This window comes from Antedon bifida, chromosome 6 (assembly GCF_963402885.1).
Source record: "Antedon bifida chromosome 6, ecAntBifi1.1, whole genome shotgun sequence".
NCBI classification, from domain to species: Eukaryota; Metazoa; Echinodermata; class Crinoidea; order Comatulida; family Antedonidae; genus Antedon; species Antedon bifida.
In genome coordinates this window covers 8,198,289-8,220,502 of record NC_136231.1, presented here as the reverse complement: position 1 = coordinate 8,220,502, position 22,214 = coordinate 8,198,289, and the positions used below count along the sequence as shown (strand labels likewise).

The window sequence follows — 22,214 nt, the reverse complement described above, 5'->3', positions numbered from 1 at the left end:
TCTAGGAAAATATCCTCTAGGACAACTACACTAAAAAACAATTACCCTCTAGGACAACTACACTCTAGGACAACTACCCACTATGACAACTACCCTCTAAGACAACTACACTCTAGGACAACTACCCTCTAGGACAACTACCCACTAGGACAACTACCCTCTAGGACAACTACACTCGAGGACAAATACCCTCTAGGAAAACTACCCTCTAGGTCAACTACACTCTAGGAAAACTACACTCTAGGACAACTACCCCTCTAGAACAACAACACTCTCTGGACAACTTACACTCTAGGACAACTATACCCCTCTAGAACAACAACACTCCCACACCTCCAGACTAATCTCATGACACCTACACCTTAGGCTTTTCATTTACTTTCATTTATTTTGCCTTTTGATGATAATAAATTACATTACACTTTGATTATGATCTTGTAAAACACACTGAACTCCAAAAAGAGAGAGAGAGATGGATCGTAAACGAAAGCTTTCGAATCTTTTAATATGCGTATTTGTCAGTTATAGGACATTAACTGACAATCGATAACGCTCCAAATTATAATAAAACGTATTCCAATTTTGCGTGACATGAAGATGCCATATAACAAAATTATAAAAAGAAACGTTATCAGCCCCTTACTATTTTTAAATTTGGCCCGATTTTTTTTTTCTCTTTTCTTTTCCAAAACAAATGCTTTACCGTAACAGTTTATGTCATGCTGTTGAATGACATTATACGTTTACTGCAATACAAGTCCAGTAATATGGAATATTGGTTTGGCTGTTACTACTTCATAGAGGAAATTTATTATTGATTGTTTTAAAATTTTCTCCCGACCTCTGAGAAAATAGAACAATAAACGTTTTTAGCACCTAAAGTATAATAATTATTATGTGTTTATGTCTAACTTGAACATTTCTACTTATTTTATTTTATTCCAAACCGCATACAAAGAACCTCCTATTTTTACTTTAGATTTAAAGAAACCAACTTACAATATTAATTGATTACATTAGACGATTTGAAAATCACTCTCTCTCTCCCCTCCCCGTTCGACAGGTTCATATTATTTCTTTTCTTTTTCTTCTTGAGGAAATCATTTTCGGGTTGCGTCATACATACATTGTTTTTTTTTAAATAAATATCGCTACAGTTATTATAAAATAGACTACAAATGTTAGTTACATACAATATATATCGATATAAGACTGGTAGAATATGTTAATTATTTCACGTCAATATTGTAAAATGTATTGATTTGATTTACAATTGGCAGCAAAATAAGCAGCTTCTTAATTTGGTTACCAATCGTAGTTGTCCAGGGGATAATTTTCCTAAGCTGTAGTTGTCGTAATGCGTAGTTGTATGATGGGGTAGTTGTCCTAGATGGTTGTCCGAGGTCAACGTAAGCAAACACGTTATCAAAATGGGAGCCATTTCTAAATGCAAACTTGACTCATACGCATCGCCATATAATTGTAAAGCATCATTTGTTCTTAAATCTAGATAACCGCGACCACTTTGGTTGAAATCATAATGTACCTAGCTATATATCGCGCTGCAAATACTCTAACGAAGAAAAAGCACCTGCGAAATGCAAATCGCGCATACCGAACCGTGCGCCGCCAACGAAGACAGAAATATTACAAAACCAACAAACAACCAACGAGGAGGAGAGAAATAATAGTACTATAATTACAAACCAACAAACCAACCCACTGAGCCATGACCAGAGAGATGGTATAAGCCGAAGGCTAGAGGGCGTACTCCAGACTGAAATGTGATTCCAACAGGAGCGGAACCAACAAGATGGCGGCCGTAAATTTGTTCAAAAACATTATTTTAATAAAATAAAAATCTAATATAATACATTATGACCACATAAATTACAACACATATTCTTGTTAAAGCACAGTGTGGTGTTTATCAAATTAAATTAAATATATTAATCGCAATGGAATAATTAGCAATTTTTGTATACGAGGATCATATAGAATGTGTTCGCGTTTATCGCGTAACACGCTGAGTTGCGTATCATTCTCACGCAGATAGCCTCAACACACACAGGAGGCGATAGTAGTGCCTACTACGTAGGGCATGTCTGATTGGTCGATTGCAGCCGCCTCCTTGTTGTTTCTCTCTCATGAAGAATAACTTTTTGACCTGCGATAACATTGGTGTTTGCAATCTAGCCTTCGGCTATCAAATCTTTGGCCATATGACACAAAACGTAACGTCGTTGTTAAAAAGAAGGGATATCCGTTTGAACATAATAATAAGAAAACAAGTACCATGTCTACTTCATCAAAACGTCGCAATCCAACAACAGCAGAAGAACAAAACTACTGTAAAACGTTGGTGAGTTGTTTGGACCTTTCTTTTACATTGTAAATGTAGGACTATATAGGCATAAGGCCTAGCCTAGCTAGGGCCAGGCCTACCTAGCTAGCCTATAAGTATAACTAGGCTAGAGGCCTATGCCAGGCTACCTATGGCTATGCCTATATATAGGGCCTTGCCTTGCTGGGCTAAGCTACACATGCACTGGGCCTAGCCAGGCCTAGGGGCTAGGGAGTATGGTCGAAGCGGCCGCCAACCAAAGCGGCCGCCAGTTTAATATCGTTATTTGTATGGAACGCCATGTGCGCTTTAATCTTTGATTGTCGTTGTCAACACCATGGCCTATGGCGAGTTGAGTTACAGCTAAATAAATATAAGCCAACTCATGTACTATCAAATCTTTATATTTCTATAATAATTAAGTTTGCATGCCGATAAATCAATGTATATTTTATTTGTATTTACTATTAACTAATACATATATCGAAATATATTTTGCCGAACCTTTATATCTCGTTTACATACTATTGAATCCTTATACAGTATTGCAATAATAATTTACGTATACGGTATTGCCGAATCTTTATATCTCGTTTATATACTATTGAATCCTTATACAGTATTGCAATAATAATAATTTACGTACGGTATTGCCGAATCTTTATATCTCGTTTATATACTATTGAATCCTTATACAGTATTGCAATAATAATAATTTACGTACGGTATTGCCGAATCTTTATATCTCATTTACAGACTTAATCGAATCTTTATACAGTATTGCAATAATAATTTACGTACGGTATTGCCGAATCTTTATATCTCATTTTTACATACTATCGAATCTTTATACAGTTTTGCATTAATAATTTACGTACGGTATTTCCGAATCTTGATATCTCATTTGACATATGTACTCTATTGAATCTTTATACAGTATTGCATTAATAATTTACGTACGGTATTGCCGAATCTTGATATCTCATTTGACATACTATCGAATCTTTATACAGTATTGTATTAATAATTTACGTACGGTATTGCCGAATCTTTATATCTCGTTTACATACTATTGAATCTTTATACAGTATTGCATTAATAATTTACGTACGGTATTGCCGAATCTTTTATATCTCATTTTTACATACTATCGAATCTTTATACAGTATTGCATTAATAATTTACGTACGGTATTGCCGAATCTTGATATCTCATTTACATTTAACTATCGAATTTTATACAGTATTGCAATAATAATTTACGTACGGTATTGCCGAATATTTATATCTCATTTACATTTAACTATCGAATTTTATACAGTATTGCAATAATAATTTACGTACGGTATTGCCGAATCTTGATATCTCATTTACAGACTTAATCGAATCTTTATACAGTATTGCATTAATAATTTACGTACGGTATTGCCGAATATTTATATCTTGTTTACATACTATCGAATCTTACAGTATTGCATTAATAATTTACGTACGGTATTGCCGAATCTTTATATCTCATTTACAGACTTAATCGAATCTTTATACAGTATTACAATAATAATTTACGTACGGTATTGCCGAATCTTTATATCTCATTTTTACATACTATCGAATCTTTATACAGTATTGCATTAATAATTTACGTACGGTATTTCCGAATCTTGATATCTCATTTGACATATGTACTATTGAATCTTTATACAGTATTGCATTAATAATTTACGTACGGTATTGCCGAATCTTGATATCTCATTTGACATACTATCGAATCTTTATACAGTATTGCATTAATAATTTACGTACGGTATTGCCGAATCTTTATATCTCGTTTACATACTATTGAATCTTTATACAGTATTGCATTAATAATTTACGTACGGTATTGCCGAATCTTTTATATCTCATTTTTACATACTATCGAATCTTTATACAGTATTGCATTAATAATTTACGTACGGTATTGCCGAATCTTGATATCTCATTTACAGACTTAATCGAATCTTTATACAGTATTGCATTAAATAATAATTTACGTACGGTATTGCCGAATATTTATATCTTGTTTACATACTATCGAATCTTTATACAGTATTGCAATAATAATTTACGTACGGTATTGCCGAATATTTATATCTCATTTACATACTGTACTATCGAATCTTGGTTTTTATTATTAGTAATAGGGTGTGTTAGTTGTTCCATTGTAATACATTGTTTGTGTTTTCAATAAAGCAACATGGGACGCGCACCTAATGTGCAGCAGCACTATTGCTGGCTGTCAGTCGAGTTATTAGCAGAAATTCGCGTAATTAATTACCGTATCAAACAGACACTTTCATCTTATTTTAGTATTTAAAACTCATTTTCAATTGATCAATATTTAAATATCTGAAGTAATAAAATAGTGTAGGGATATTAAATAAATTGCTGTCATCATGTTATTGTAATTAAATTATGATTGCGAACACTACTAGTTACTTTACTAATTAATTAATATACAATAACAAATATTTTTAATTATTAATATATTTATATATTTTGATATACTTTATTGATTGGTTTATTTATATATAATTCTTAATAATTGGCTTATTATTATATTATATTAATATACAATATAAACACCACAATGTATTTTATAGACTTTATTAAACATATGTATATCATTTAGAACAGTTAAAATAAGTAATCATCGATTCGCCATTTCGTTTAAAAGAACGTACGCGTATCACATTCAATCTGTAAAAAAAAGAGAATAAATTACATAATAATGTAGATTGTTATTTACGTCCGAGGTAAAGAAAACCTGTCGAAACAATGACAATCAAAGATTACAAAACAACGACAATCAAAGCGCACACGGCGTTCCATACAGATTACCGTTATTGAACTAGCGGCCGCTTTAGTTGGCGGCCGCTTCGACCGTAATCCGGGGCTAGGCCTATGTGGGCCTATGTAGGTTAAAGCCGACTGAAACATCCGCCAATTGAAACACAATTAAATGTATGAAACTCTGCTTTTATGCCGTTTGTCATACAACATGTAATCTAAACGATGTGTGTGGTTCAATTGGAGTATGGTCACGTCGGCCACATAAAACAATGGCCACATACAATGTATATGGATCGCCAAAACCGCCACACAATATACTACTTAAATACCGTATCGCATACCAACATTTCAGTCTTATTGGTGATGTTGCCGTATTAATTATAACGTTATCTGTGTTTTCAAATTAAAGTTTGCATGATTTTCATATTTTTATTATTGATACAATAAATAAATTTACGATATTTTATATTATTTATATTATTAAAGTGGAGCTACACTCAGACTTTCTCAGCTTATATTATGTTTAAGTATGTTTAATTGAAAGTGATTACATACAAAAAACAGGGAAGATATGGCAATATTTTCCAAAAACTAATTTCTAAAAAATCTGTCAGAAAATAGTGTTTTTTACTACATTACACTTTTTCAGTAACTTAAGGGTTATTAGTTTACAATACGTCGCAAAACGCGTTACATTTAGCGACTGACGCGTTTTAGTCGCCGGTGAACGCGTTGGTGAAATGTCTCCCCTTTGGTAAATTATGTGTTGGAAAAATGGCGAATCAATTTTATACCAGGGAGTTGTAAAATAATTTTTACAACTCCCTGTTTATACACACAATTAATACGATTTGTTTAGGCCCAAGTAATATTTCCAATAAAAATGTCAGCATAATTTACATGTAACATCATGAGTTGCACTGTACAACAACAGCATAATAATCTTAATCAAATTGCTTATTAATTTCAAGCTAGGCCTAGCTAAATCGTCTGCTCAGCCTAGCTAGCTAGGCTTGAATTCATGTCTAGGTAGGACTGTAGTCATGGGTTCGAAAATGCTTGATCGTTTCGTCCCATTTATCGTTCCTGGGTTTTCTCGAACATTAAGAATTGTGAAACACAAAATTCTCTACAAAACAAGACTGGTATTGCTCAGAATAGTAAAGGATGTGGAAGCTTATGTCTGACTGAAAAGCAACTATTCAGGCACCCTATCATGGCCCATGGGTAGGCCGAGATTGGGTGCCAGAACAAACTTCACTGCTGTAAGGCTATCAGGCAGCCAGCTAGAGGCCAAGCAGCATCGTTACATACCTAGACTCTAGTAAGCCTAGGCCTAGCTTTATTGAATATATAGCCACGTCTTTCTCAAATCTCGTTAAATTTGACATTTTAGTAATAATCTCATAATCACTTATTACACTGTGAAACATGATAGGGTCACATCCAGAATGTTTTAATATACTTTTCGCCCGTCAAAAATAACATCGCGACAATAACAGATCGCCAGCTGCAGTGTGAAAAATGTCGTGAGAAATGTCACGTGATCATACTCCCTAGCAAAGTAAAAAACCCAATTGGACCCAACGGGGGAAAGTGTCTATTTACGCGAAATTGCGCAATGTATACGCAATAACAATACCAGAAATAAAAAGATCTGGAAAAATTACATATAAAAACATTTTAAATTTTTTTTTTAGTGAAGAAATTAATTTTTTAGGAATATTCAAATATACCCCCCTTTTGCATGTAAAAGAATAGGAAATTACAAGGTATCCCCCCAAAACGCAAAAAGGCGTGATTTTCAAGAAAATCATACTCATTTAACAAAATTTCAAAAAATATGAAGTACTGTATGAGGGATGATATTTTTAAAGAATAGTTAAAATGTATGAAAAATAGCATTTTTCTGGGTGGAGCTCCACTTTAAGTATTGGTGATGTTGCCGTATTAATTATATATACGTTATCTGTGTTTTCAAATTAAAGTTTGCGTGATTTTCATATTGTTATTATTGATACAATAAATACATTTACGATATTTTTTATATTAGTATTAATAGATATATATTATTGTTATTTTGCCTGCAGGCCTATATTGGCTACATGAAATTGAAATTTTTGTGATTGTCTTATTTTCATTATTGATACAATAAATACATATATATATACATATATATAAACAAATCAGGCAAAGAACATTAATTCTAAACCGCCCGGTGATATACTGAAATTTAATTAATTAATTTGAAACGATAAAGATGAGGAAATCTGTGAGAATGAGAAAAAGTCGCCCCAACCGAGACTCGAACTCGGACCGCCTGCTTGATATGCAGATGTCCTAACCATTAGACCACTGGGGCTTTCATGGTATTGTTCGAACTCGATTGGATAGCGACTCTTTAACATTCTCGGCGTGGTACGGCGGAACAGCACTAGTCCTCAGTTGTACGCACGCGCACCAGAGATCAAATTGATACGCCCTCATCTTACAGTATTTTTATTCACGAGGCGGGATCTCCGAAGAGATACTTTTATATATATAAACAAATCAGGCAAAGAACATTAATTCTAAACCGCCCGGTGATATACTAATAATATATTATATTATTTATATTATTAGGAATATGCATTGACTCCATATACATATATTTATTTACCTGCATATAATAATATAATATGTTGACGTTTGCAGACGTTGTGCCAACCACCAATGATAATGACGTCAAACAGACGTTGGATTTATGTTATAGCAAGGCACATTTGTCGGCAAATTTTTAACGGAAATACGTCGGCAAGACGTTAGAATAACAACCATTATATTCACGACTTGTAGTACTGTAAACGTTGTCATAACGTTGTAACAACGTCGGAAATTTTCCCGCGACTTTGTCGACGTCTGCCGATGCTTGCTGACGTTGAACCAACGTCAAATTGCTAGCTGGGTAGACCAGAGTGGTAACCGGACTGCAAGGTCTCTTCTTTTAGCAGCCAGTCGAGTTATCAACAGTTAGCAATGTTCACTTGAATAAAATAGTAATGTAAATGCAGTTTATCGATGTTAAAGAAATGTTCATTGCATCTCACGTTTACATGCCCAAAATTTAATTCATGTCATAGGATGGCATAATAATTGTCGGCGTTCATATATTTTACTGTACATGTATGTTTGCGCTGATAACCCTAACTCGTCAAAGTGACTTGTATTTCAGACAATTGTCCATATGGTACAATACATTACAAAAAAAAGATGAAGGAGAGAGGATCAAAACTTTTATCTATTGGTATATAATGCCTCTCTCCATTTGTAGTACATGTTTGAATCCATCAAAAAATATTTATATATACAAATTAACATTCTGTTTTGCTTTTCATTATTCTTGTAAGAAATCGGTAAGGCCTACTGATCTATAAATAATAGAAAAAGTAGTCAAATCGGAATTTAAAAAACAAAGATTCCAGCACTTCCATGCTTCAATCAACATTCCAACGTCTGAAACACAAAACGGACGGTAAATTTAACATAGCACCTTTGCATGGACACTAGCTAGTCCATACGTCACTTGCTGTACTAGATCCAGGCGCCCGCAGACAGTTAGTATGTTCAGGCCACTGGGGTAGCACTAACATTTCATTTTGTTTAGCCATTTGGCGAAAGTCAAAATATTTTTTTTAGTCAAATAAGTTTATCTATAGCCAAAATGGCTAAAGTTCAATTTTTTTATTTAGCCAAATGAATCGGTCATTAGCCAAAATTAAAAATTGTTGAAATATAATGGTAAAAACGTTTTAGTTAATTTATCTATGTCAATAGGTCTATACACTGTTCCCTGAACGTTTTTGTAAGGCATTTGGGGAAAGAGAGCCATGCCTAAATCACTGTATATTTGATTTAAAAAAATAATTGTTGTATTTTATATGATCAAAACAATTGTTCAAATTGTTTTTAATCATACAGCTTTCATGCAGTTATCAATTTAATAAGAAACATTTTACAGTTTTCTGAAATCCCCTGAACGTATGTTATTTTTGTTTTTTACGCTTGGCTGGTGGCTTCCGTACTATACCACGCGAAAATCGTGTCCTAAGACTTTCACGGTCACCCGCCGCGCAGCGGGTGAATGTTTTTAAATTGGGTATGCTCAAGAGGTGCGAAAGTGCAGTAGCGCGGGCCTAGGCCTACAAAATTATGTACGACGGTACGTCGTAGGCCTATATGCTAAAAATATTTCTAGCAAACGAACACTCGTATCGTTGTTGAACGTGCAGATAATATAGGCCAAAGCACAGGGAAAAGGCGTTTCTGTCGGGGGAGACTGAATTTATACCATCCCGGCTCGATTATTTATTACCCAACAACACAGAAGCCGGCGGCCGGCCTTGCTGTTTATATAGTCCGCAATAAATGCACGTGTGTGTTTAGCTAAATCCCCGTTAGACTCTACCATTTCCCGAATGTTGTTTTGTTTACTCTACTGACGCACTGCACACACAAGGAAACTTTATTAAGGGTAAAATATGAAACTACATTATTGGAACCTAAAATGCATAACGCATAAATATTGATTTCGATAAGATCATTCATTGAAGATACAATGTTTTTTTTTAATCTGAAAAGAACACCCTTATCGAAAAATAGACAATCCTGGTAAATAGCCGACCGTCGGCTGTCGAGTCGTCGTTCGCTTGTGCAGCGCAACACGTGATGTCGTGTAATGTCTGTCTATCTGTGCAGTCTACCTCTGCTATCTCCATCATATTGAAATAACAAAGAGACGCCTGGTACAACGAAACAAGTTGACGAAAATGGAGCTTGAAGTTAACAACATGATAACGAACAAAATAAATGCTTGAAGATCGACAAATGGACCTTTTAGTTGGACTTTATGCTTTCGCCAAAATGATTATTTTATTATCTATTTTATCATATGTCATAGCCAAAATGGCTAAAGTAGCCGTTTTATTTTTCGCCAATCTGGAAACGTTTTCGCCCATGGCGACTTGGCGATCGGCCAGTGCGAGCCCAGGGCCATTCATTCATTGGCCACCCCATTGCGGTCGATATTACACTCAATCGACACATGGTTGTGGGGGCGGCGGAGCCTGTATTAGATTAATCTCCCTAGGGGATGGGCAAGTGGGCGGATCGCAGAAGACTGTGATTCCCCCGAAAACGGTGCCCTTTTGTCTGCCTCTCTTGCCCGGCATAGCTGGTAAATTGGGCAGAAAATAACCAGTCAGGATGGAAGTGTGCATCAAAAGCGCACGACAGAGGCAGGGTTGCCGGCACTGGGCCAGGACCCAGAGAGCCCTCTGTCGGAGTACACCGCTTACTCCCCTTTTTGTCAGATCCCGGGACGTCTGGGAAGGCACTGGGAGTTTCGCCTCCGCCTGCTCAGCAATGGCCGTGAAAGTCGCCGACCCCACGAATCTGGCCATGGCGGTCAGTGCTCGAAAATGTATGAGGACAGCAGGGTTATTGTTAATCTGTGCGTACCGGTCTACCTCCCTCCTCCTTAAACATCCATCATCATGGGTTTTGATGTCTAATGCTTCCCAGGACACATCCGTGGGAGCAAGCTTCATCTGTTGAAGTGTAACCAGCAACTCCTGTGGTTCCGCACATGGGCAATCCATGATTGCGGCCATAAACCATCTGCCGGATTTGTGAAATAGGGACCACGTCATCTACGTCCTCCCGAAACCGGACCCACCAGCTATGAGCCCTGATGCAATAAGAGCATCCTCCGCATGGCAAATCTCCGGGGTCAACTTCCTGCTCAAAATTGTGAACCGGTTTGGCCTGCATCCGCATTCCCATTCCCATGGAGTACCCCCTTACGATGTTCCAAAACGACAAGATTATAGAGGCTGAGTTCCTCTATCCACCGGGCTATTTGCCCTTGGGGGTTTTTGAAGGACAATAACAAGACCAGACTGCTATGGTCTGTTCTAACCCGGAAAGGTCTAGGGAGAAGTAATTCTTTGTGGGTCGAATAATAAAGCGCTGCTCCACCATGAGATGGGTGCTAGCATAGGCAATTACCTTCGCCTGACCCCCCTCCCCCTTGTATTTGTATTAGCTTTCCCCATAAGGCCAGGTCTGACGCATCCACATCTAAAATGATTTGTCCCTGGTGCTGATGACACGGCTCGATGCTAACAGCAATGATCTTGCAGTTCGTGCACCTCTTACAGACTCGTCCCAGTATCCGTTCAACCATTGTGTTGCAGTGACAGCATGTCGTGACTGTCTTCAGATCTCATCCTCTCTAAAAATGAGCTCTGTGTTGATGGCTACCATCTCACTCTCCTCGTGAAGAAGCTTACACGGCAAGTAGAAGTGAAGGTTAGCTGTAAAGAAGAAAAAAAAACAATGTTAAATAACAATCTATATTAAAAAAAAATAATGATGTTCAAAGAACAGAAAAACTTACCCCCTTACTTAGCTCTGTGATTGAGGCGTTGGTGGTAACCTTCCAAATTGTGGTTGCTGTCGGAATATCACCCAATTCATTGGACTGTAGATGTTACCATTAATCCAGTAGTCGTTCATGTAAGTGAGAAGTTCCTGAAGTTGAGGCGATTGCCCGGCGTTGCGTCGCATCCGTCTGAAGATAGCCTCCACTTTCACTACGTTGTTTTCCCGCAACATCCGCATAACAGAATGCAACACGGCTGTAATTGTCCACACTCCTCTTGCCTGACATCACAGCAGCAAATAGCAGCGGTACTTGCTTCACCGATGTCCCCATACTGATGAAGCTGTGAATGCTGAATAGCTGACAAAACGGATCTCTTATCAACTACCTGTAAAGATAGTTTTAAAAATGTTATAAGAATGTTAACGAAACAAGACAAGTATGTACGTTGTATTTAAACAAAATGAAAGTGTACAGAGTATGTCCATAGCATCGGTTGCAAATAAAAAATGGTTTTTGGAGTTCGAATTGCAAGTTTGACGGATGCCTCCTTGGTCTGGACAATTTTCTTTGTAGGTTGTCTTATCTTGCAAGGCTGGAATGTTTAGGCAGTGTTGGATGAAGATCAATTTGACCAACACCGATATGGTCGCGCATTATGGTGTCCACGATTTCAGCTGCTGAGTCGAAAGGTCGTTCCAGAGCTGTAGCTTTTATCTTGCGATGGATCACGGCCACTTACCACGTCCTGTCGAATAAACAAGAAAGGAAAAAAGAAATACACACATTATTAATCATTAATGTACGATCATTTTGAGTAAAAGCGCATGATTTGCAAACATGTTGATTTTCTTTAGTATAATTTTTTTAACGATCAAAATATATTGATCGAAACCTCAAGAAACAGATATGTTGTGTGGTGTGGTGTACTTTATATCAACATTTGATTTTGCCATGCATATATAAATATATATATTGCTTGAATAAAAAAATGTGAATGTGAGATGATAAAAATATAAATGCACGTACCAGGCATCATACTGCATATGTGCTCGTGGAGTCCTCTAGTGTATACCCCATCTCTTTCTAAAACCATTGCTTTGCAGGTTAAGGCAGGAGTCCTACGGTAGCACCACCAAGTTGTGTTCGCCCGCCTCTGATCAACCTTCTTTGTATATTGGTATCCTAGGCTATCTATCAAAGTTGCCTGTTAAATAAAAATGTCATCATAATGGTGTAATCTTTTTCCTTTCGCACTTTCTGCGGATAACTAACTTGTCAAAGTGACGAGTTCAAATCTAGTTGAATTTTATTTAATTAGTTCAATTTTTGATTATAATTTTGTTGTGCATTTTATTTTGTTTATCTTTATAAATTATATTTATTTTAATTTAATATATAGTACATGTTTATGTCTTGTCATATTGTATTTTTGTGAGGGTCCCTAATGATCGGCTTCGGCTGGTAAATATTGTTGAAATAGAAAATTTTAAAAAACATGTGTATTTATATACATAAAACTACTCTTATGTAAACTGTATCCGGGCATTTATTGGTATGCAGGTGCTCTCTGTGCACCTGGGTGCTTTGGGCATGTTTTAGTAGAACCCCATTTTTAATGTAAAAAACTTAATACAGTAGGTTTATTTCGAAAAACTGAAGACCATCCTCAGTGGCTGCATCTACGCCTGGAAGATCAGACTATATCCATAGACAATTTTTTAGGACAGCCTCATCTGGGAATTAAATACGGAAATGACAGCAAAGAGACTTTACCTAATGAGAAAACTTATTCTTTTTTTGAGAGTGTTCTGACCTTTCTTTCATCTGCGGTCAAGGATACAAATTTGTTACAAAAAATTGTAAATTTAAGTTCCAAATTAACAGGTTGTACTGTAACCTCGTAAAAGCTATCTTCTTTTTTTAGTTAAATAATCTAGAGACTAGAGAGGTTTCGCAATCTTACGAATACGATAACGAAAACGGATACGTCACGCACACGTATTCGTTTTCGTAAGCCATAAAAAAATCTGTTTCGCATGGCAACGAAATATTGAGGCGCGTCCAAAATAGGACTGCGGTAAATTTGAGCGAAGCGCAGGTACGTGTTGCTTGGTGCTTGGCTGCCTAGGCCTAGCGTAACATCAAAGCGAGTGAGGACTTTAAAAACTGCTATTTATCAAAATTGACCTGGCATTTTAGTAAATTACTTTAGTAAATTACTTTCAATAAATCTATAATTATATTATAATCATGAATCATTCCTAATTCAAATGCAAAATGTGCAAAATAGATCAAAAACTATACTCGTTTCGTAGTTACGAATATGACTGGCGATATTCGTCAACACGAATACGCTTTACGAATATGAAATGGGGATCAGCTCAAAAGTTTCACAAATGTATGACGTATCCGTTTTCGTTATCGTATTCGTAAGGTTGCGAAACCTCCCTAATGTGAATACTTGATATCATTTTATATCATAAAACCCTAGTTATACAGTATAACGGGCCCTTCTGGGCATAGATTACATGTACAGTAGTATGACCGACCAAACAGCCTGCAGTGAAATTCATAACAAAATATTGATATTTGTATGAACTCCAAAATGTCACTGTGTGTTCCTTAACAGGTATTGTTTAGTGGCGCTAAGTGTTTCGTATCCACCTTGTATTTCAACTCCTGTTATCTAAACGTTATCGTGTATAGCACACCTTAGTATTAGGGGCCGTCCAAAAACTAATTTTCCGCGAGTTCCGCGATTATATACTCTATTACTTACTCAACCATGAAAGTGAACGTCTCTTGCGGTAATGAGGCAAAATCATTCAAGCTTGATTTTCTCGCGGAACTCATGAATATTAATTAATATCGCGAGACTCGCGGAAGCCTTGCAATATCGCGGAACTCGCGGAAGTATTGCCGATACTGGAGAATATAGTGTTAACTCGTTTGTACGCTTTGGCGGCCAGGTATTACGGTAATTGATTTTTACGGAAGAACAAATTATATTTCAATATTGTTTACAATTAGGCCAAATAAAAAACATACTTGTTAAGCGTCACCGCCCGCTCCTGATTATCCAGCCGCCTCTCTTTTTATTTTAGCAGGGCTCGAAATTCACGCTAGCAAACTAGCATTTTGCTAGTAGATTCTTCATAATTGCTAGTTGAAATTTCAAAACTAGCAAATATGTTTGCTGGGCTAGTGTAATTTTTGATTAATACGTACTTTTTAGCTTAGCCACGCTAGCCGCCGATCGCTCTATGTCGACAACGGCAATTTGGTGAAAACAATTGTTTCATTTACACGCCGCCGATTTACGTCAAGAAAACGCGAATAGCACCGTGAATCATGTAATGTGGTAAACAGCAAGCTTTTCCCCCCAACACATTAAATCACGTGCATTTAGTACGTCGCTGAGATTACATCATCAGTCACGTGATTACAGAATACGCGATTATCAATTTAGGGATTTAACGAAATAAATATTTTGCCTACACAGTGGTCGAAGCGCGTTTTTTATAGGTTCGTAAATAGGAAACACCCCATACATAATGGACTCTACCAATTTTGTTTACGATGATCTCGAGATCGGCACACCACGAGGTCCTGTTGGGCGATGGGTTTTCTTATGCCTGGTTTACCTGTGGAATAATTACACACACTTTTCGTATCACAACTTTAAATACTGATTTACACAGCAATTGGCAAAGGATTCATCAAAGAAGAATGAATACGTTGAATAAAAATTCACTTAAGAAATGCCGTAAGCTGTTTTCAAACTATAAATCAGCCCACTGTTTAGTATTATTGAGACCAACATCACGGTTCTCGCGATAGAATAGGGAATTTCCTGGATAGATGAGTCGAGCGAGAGACGGCGGACCATGGCCGATGAGTGAGGCGGGGGTAGCAGCTTGGACGGATTAGTTAGCCTAGGGCCTACAATTTCGCTCGGTGGCAATTAAATTTAATGTTTTAATTACGTCTGGATATAAACAATACAAAACTCAATTTTGTCATCGGCAATAATATTTCATACATAGTCAATTTTGTTCTGTTTCGCATTTTAAAAGTTTGACGTTTCGTCCTAAAAAAAAGTGGGCCAAAACGTCCATCGCGCAAAAAATATACCTCCATAAAAAGTTTTTAAAAAAATAAAAAAACCAAAAATATTTTTGTGAACTCTTGACAAAAGAAAAAACAAAACAGTTTGAAGGTATTAAAGCATAATCTTTTATTTTTACAGTAGTTACAATTATTTTAAGAACGATATAGTACATAAGTACAATGCATGGTATAAACTATCGTACACAATACACAGAATCCACTCTCAGTCGCAGCAACTTTGATCATAAAAATATATAATATTTTGTAATCGTATTCGTTTCCTTCGTGCGTGTTATACCTACTCAACGGCGAATATAAATTTCCCACGTTGTAAATGAACGTAGAGACACGATCCAACACAATGAACTAGGCCAACTAATAAAAATAATATAGCGAACGTCCAGTCGATCCAGAAACGATCCCGACAAAAAAGATCGTAAACAATTCATTCTAAATATAGTATCAGAACGTTCAGTCGGTCGCTCAAAAGGACTGCCGACAGAAGACCGTAATTATACAGACCTAGTTTTTTTTGGTCACATGGCATGAAACACGATACTCTCTGTTTACCGCAACCTCTCGCATGTTTTTTTTTCAACTCGGTACAGGGGTGGCTAATTAAGATCGTGTACCTGGATTTTGTGTCACATGACATGAAACGTAATATAATACTCTTTTAGCTGCTCTAAACTGTTCCCACGATTCACATGTTTTTTTCCCTCCATCCAAATTCTAGTCGGGCATTTTCTTTACACATGTATTTAATAATTATTAAAAGGTCTATCTTAAATCTTAACATGGAATATATATTTATTTTGCATATTTTATTGTTGGTGTCCTAGCCTAGGTGTCGTTGTTTTTTATAATTCGCTAACAAAAGGTAGGATTAAATCATTTATAGTGTAGGCCGCCAAAACAATAATAATTATTATTATACTACTGTATGACGTGGGCTTTACTCCATGGTACTACTAACTAGACTGGGCTAGCTGACATATCGGCTAGCTGGGCCTAGGAGGGATACTACTGTATACAAGATTATCGTCGTAAAAGGACCTAGTTGATTCATTAGTTCTGAATGTAATGTTTTTCCGTTTTAGCCTAGTCGTAGTTCCTGGTACATTGTAAACATTTAATTAGGCTCCCCGCGGAACTCGCGATATGTGGGCGGCAACATTTTGATTGTTTATATGAATATTCATCAATTGCGTTCCGCGAGCATTCCGAATGAATATTTTTGTATCGCACGTTCCGCGGAAATGAGGTTCAATGAACTATGAAGGTAAAATCGCGGAACTCGCGGAAAATTAGTTTTTGGACGGCCCCTTAATTAGGCTTCATAAGTATTTTTATAAATGAAAATCACATAAAAAGTAACAAATAAATAGTTAAATTGATAATTTTACAGACGTGTTTTCTTTTTTTTTTATTGAAATCTATCAAATACTCGGTGCCACTCTATATAATAATCTGTAATTGTGTGAGTGTTAAAACTGAATATGATTTTTTGTACTGTCAATGTGACACCATTTATTTAAATTTGTGATTAGTTAAAATGTGATACACCTGTGTTTTCATTGGGATAGCCGATCAGTCATTTTAACTTTATTATATTACATTTTTGTCAAGTTGAGTTGCTGTTTTGGATCATCAGGATGTGCTTTTCCCGGTTTTCCACCTGTCAGAGAATCAACCACATCACGACTTATGTATACACTCTACCTGTTTATAGGAACTGGATTATCATGTGCACTTCTTTCAGAAACATTTGAGAAAAAATTAATGCAGGTAAATGTTATTGATTGATACCTTAATAATGTATGCTGTCTGACCGACTGAAAAATCACATTAATTATCATAATTTTGGTTGAAACCCACACAGAAATAATGGATTCTAAACAAAATATTTAAGCTAAAATCTGTTTCCTTTATCAAACAACACTTTTATTGTTATATCCCAGCCTACAATGTGTATAATAATCTGTTAATTAATGTGTTTAAACAATTTTTTCTTCTTTTTTTATCAGCAAAGTGGATTTAAAGATTTCTGTGCCAAAATTAAAGCTGGAACCAACTGTACAATTTTATTGGAATATTTGGCTGTGTACCGAATATGTTTCTGTATGGCACTGTTTTTTATGTTTTTTATGGTTGCTACATATGGAGTAAAGACAAGTAAATCTGCCAGAGGGATGCTTCATAATGGGTAAGAACTTCTTTCAATTTTGGAATGCAGAAAATGAAAAATGAGTATTTGACCCATCCATAAACTACATGTTTCACAGATATTGCAATCGAGTGTCGGTTATTTTGATCTTTAATGATTTAATTTGATCATCATTGCTATGTAAATTACGTATTCGCACTGGGAATCTAACTTTAGTGGCTGTGTCAAGTCTGCAGTAGACAGAAAGATGTTTTAGTTTAGATTAGCAGTACTAAAACTCTTTAGACAATTAACACTTAGTGTCTAGTGTTGTCTTTATCTTCTATTCATTAAAAATTTGTTTAAAACATCAATAAAACATGACCATAAGAATGTTTAGGCCTATCTACTGTACTGCGCATGCCTATTATGAACAAAATGGCGATTGTGAAAAAAATCTGTAGTTAGCCGAGCGTGTAAAGTTACAGATTTCCAAAACAGTCACAGTACGGTATTACGATCTACTGAAAGAAAATCTTGTTTTAATTTACTTGATTGACTCGAAAAAACGCATGTGATGGGAAAGTCACGCAACTTGATCTCTGGGTTGGTTGTCGGTGCCATTTTACTTTATTCAGAGCCAAGTCTAGACGGATGATTGTTTTTTTAGGATATCATTTTTTTTAGTGGCTAGCGTGAGCGTAGGTACTGTATGCTTTTTCACAATTTTTAAAATTTTTCTTACAATTCTATAAATACATTTGCTAAATTGTGTCTGAAAAACTTGCTTTTAAAAATATTAATTTAGTTTTATTAAATAGTAAAAGTGTGTTTTATCTAGAAATTATTATTTTTAATTATTAAAACTATATTTCCCCAAGCTAGGATGTCATCTTACTACTGAGTAATCAATCATAATTGGCTTGTATTATTCTGAGCAATCCATCCTTCAGTGTTTTTCTTGCATGGATCACTGATATTGACCAAAAGTGCAATATCTCTGAGTCATAGATATTTGAATTGCATAGAACCCAGCGGCATGAGAAGAGAGCTACATTTGTCTCAGTTGGACAACAACTTCATCATAATTGAATGGTTGTGTATTGAATATAATAAATATTAACACACGGCTCAATCAAGACCTATTTTTAAATGTCTTTATGTTTCTAACCCTGGCTTTAAAAAATAGATAATTGTGTGATTTTCATGATTGGATGAATATTAAATTTGAATTTTGTTTTGTATAGGTTTTGGTTTTTTAAAACGCTATTGTTATTTGGCTTAATTGTAGCTGCTTTTTACTTGCCTAACATTAGTTATATTGCTGAGATAGGCATGTATATTGGATTTATTGGTGCTGCTCTGTTTATCCTGTTTCAACTTCTCCTTCTGATTGATTTTGCAGCATCATGGAACCATAGTTGGTAAGTTTTGCTTTCAATAATAATTTTGATAATCTAACTGACCTTTATTTATTTATTGAATAATTGACTATAATTTGTTCATTTGAAAAAATAGAAATATTTTATAATTTCATGATTTAGCAAAAGTTTAAATTACTAAATTTAATAAAGGAGCAGATAGACTTGCTATTGCTATTGCTTGCTATAGATTTGCTATTTCTTTTTACGTAAATCTATTTTTATCTGTTGTTAGTTAAGACACATAAGTGTTATATCAATTATTAATGCATTTTAAACCTTTTAATGCTGATTAAATCAATGAAACAACTTGAATGATGTGTCATAATATTTTTATGTGATGACCTACATTTTTTTCAGCCCCAGGTATGTATAATTTAAAAGCAGTTCAAATTTCAAATGTTAATGTGTTTATTTTAAGATATTAGTAAGTTATTTATTTATTGAAAATGTGGCAAATAGCGGAAACCATGAGCCAATGGCCCAACACAGAAGTGGGTACCTCTTGACAACAATATAATAACAACAGACATTCGTTCATTTAAAGTTAAGTCAGCAGAAATAGTGACTCCCAGCAATTTAGTTTTCGTAGCAATTGGAATCTGTATATTAGAAATTCTGTAAATAGGTGAATAAATGTCTGCTCGAGAACCTTTAGATAATTTCATTATCTTTACATTTAGAAGGGTTTAGAGGTAAGCGATTTTCATTGCACCAACAAATGAATAATGTATTTCTGGAATTAGCGAGTAATGTCTACATCCGACAGTGCACAACAGAACAGTGTCATCAGAAAATTGGCCAACTCTGCAAGACGGATGGATGACACATCTGGGTATAGGCAGAGTACAAGACTCAACACCACTGGGTATAGGCAGAGTACAAGACTCAACACCACTGGGTATAGGCAGATTACTGTTCAAGACTCAACACCACTGGGTATTTGGCAGAGTACAAGACTCAACACCACTGGGTATAGGCAGAGGACAAGACTCAACACCACTAGGTATAGGCAGAGTACAAGACTCAACACCACTGGGTATAGGCAGAGGACAAGACTGACTCAACACCACTAGGTATAGGCAGAGTACAAGACTCAACACCACTGGGTATAGGCAGAGGACAAGACTGACTCAACACCACTTGGTATAGGCAGAGTACAAGACTCAACACCACTAGGTATAGGCAGAGTACAAGACTCAACACCACTGGGTATAGGCAGAGGACAAGTCTGACTCAACACCACTAGCTATAGGCAGAGTACAAGACTCAACACCACTGGGTATTTGGCAGAGTACAAGACTCAACACCACTGGGTATAGGCAGAGGACAAGACTCAACACCACTGGGTATAGGCAGAGGAAAAGACTCAACACCACTGGGTATAGGCAGATTACTGTACAAGACTTAACACCACTGGGTATAGGCAGAGGATAAGACTCGACACCACTGGGTATATGCAGAGGATAAGACTCAACACCACTGGGTATAGGCAGAGGACAAGACTCAACACCACTGGGTATAGGCAGAGGACAAGACTGACTCAACACGAATGGGTATAGGCAGATTACAAGACTCAACACCACTGGGTATAGGTAGAGGAAGACTCAACACCACTGGGTATAGGCAGAGGACAAGACTCAACACCACTGGGTATTGGCAGAGAACAAGACTCAACATCACTGGGTATTGGCAGAGGACAAGACTCAACATCACTGGGTATAGGCAGAGGACAAGACTCAACACCACTGGGTATAGGCAGATTACTGTTCAAGACTCAACACCACTGGGTATAGGCAGATTACAAGACTCAACACCACTGGGTATTTGGCAGAGTACAAGACTCAACACCACTGGGTATAGGCAGAGTACAAGACTCAACACCACTGGGTATTGGCAGAGGACAAGACTCAACATCACTGGGTATAGGCAGAGGACAAGACTCAACACCACTGGGTATATTAAAAGCAATGTTTTTTGGTATAAAATCTCTCCTTTTTTTTCTAGGTCTGAAAAAATGAAAAGCAATAACACCATCTTGTGGTTCATAGGTATGACATTTTTAGCACATTATTACCTACACCCCATTGTACACTACTCAGACAAATAAACCTGTAATAACTAAAAAAACATGTATTATTCTTAAATACGTCCACAATACTTATAATTTGAATCGAAATGTTGTAAAATTGTATAATAAATGTCTTTGATGTTTTGTTTACTAATGTAAAATACCATTGTTAAATATGGGGACCAACAAGAAATGTATTATTACTGTACATATTACTTACATTTATTAGTACACAAATATTATTAAATTACATTTATACCAACAAAATGATATAATATTTTGTTTTTTCTTTTTCAGTTCTAAGTTTGTTTATTATAGTGTTCTATGCTGGTGTACTAGTTGGTATCTACGTGCTTATCACACAGTTTGCTCTTGATAGTCATTGCACCTTAAACTTGTATTTCATCATTATTAATTCTGCAGTCTGTTTGATCCTTTCTCTTTTAATGATGTTACCTTCTGTTCGTAAGAGTAAGTTTTTCCAAATAATTAATTTTAATATGTAAATGTGTTTTTGTACAGTGTGTACCTCCCTAATAGTAATACTGACTACCCAGAAATCCAGATTTCATGCTAAACCAGATGTTTGTCCCAAAGCCCCTTATTTTGAGGGGCTTGTTTTGTGAATTGTTTTGTTAATACTGTACTATAGTAATAAGATTCATCAGCAGTATTTTTCAGTATCACCAACATACCACTAAGGCCTGGTAAAATAAAATGTTACAAATAAATGTCGGTAAGGAAGAGGTTTTCCTTTTTTCTAAGGCACTATTAAGGTGGAAATATATCAATACACAGTTTAAAATATACTATACAACAGACTTACAAACAAATAATTAGGATCCTATTTTATTACTGTAGTGCAAC

At 35.9% G+C, this 22,214-nt stretch overlaps 1 protein-coding gene across 3 annotated transcripts in view; it reads left to right on the top strand.

Annotated features, from left to right (window-relative positions):
• Window positions 1-2,197: 2,197 nt before the first annotated feature.
• LOC144845577 (serine incorporator 3-like) overlaps window positions 2,198-22,214 on the top strand; it is a 28,883-nt gene continuing 8,866 nt past the window's right edge. The window contains exons 1-6 of one of the 3 annotated variants that reach the window (XM_078703003.1): window positions 2,198-2,362; window positions 17,339-17,497; window positions 17,737-17,915; window positions 19,103-19,279; window positions 21,284-21,327; window positions 21,645-21,818. In XM_078703003.1, the coding sequence (XP_078559129.1) occupies window positions 2,297-2,362; window positions 17,339-17,497; window positions 17,737-17,915; window positions 19,103-19,279; window positions 21,284-21,327; window positions 21,645-21,818 (799 nt within the window). In that variant the 5' untranslated portion in view covers window positions 2,198-2,296. The remainder of the gene's footprint in view (window positions 2,363-17,338; window positions 17,498-17,736; window positions 17,916-19,102; window positions 19,280-21,283; window positions 21,328-21,644; window positions 21,819-22,214) is intronic. The other 2 variants (XM_078703004.1, XM_078703005.1) reach the window with 2 other exon arrangements.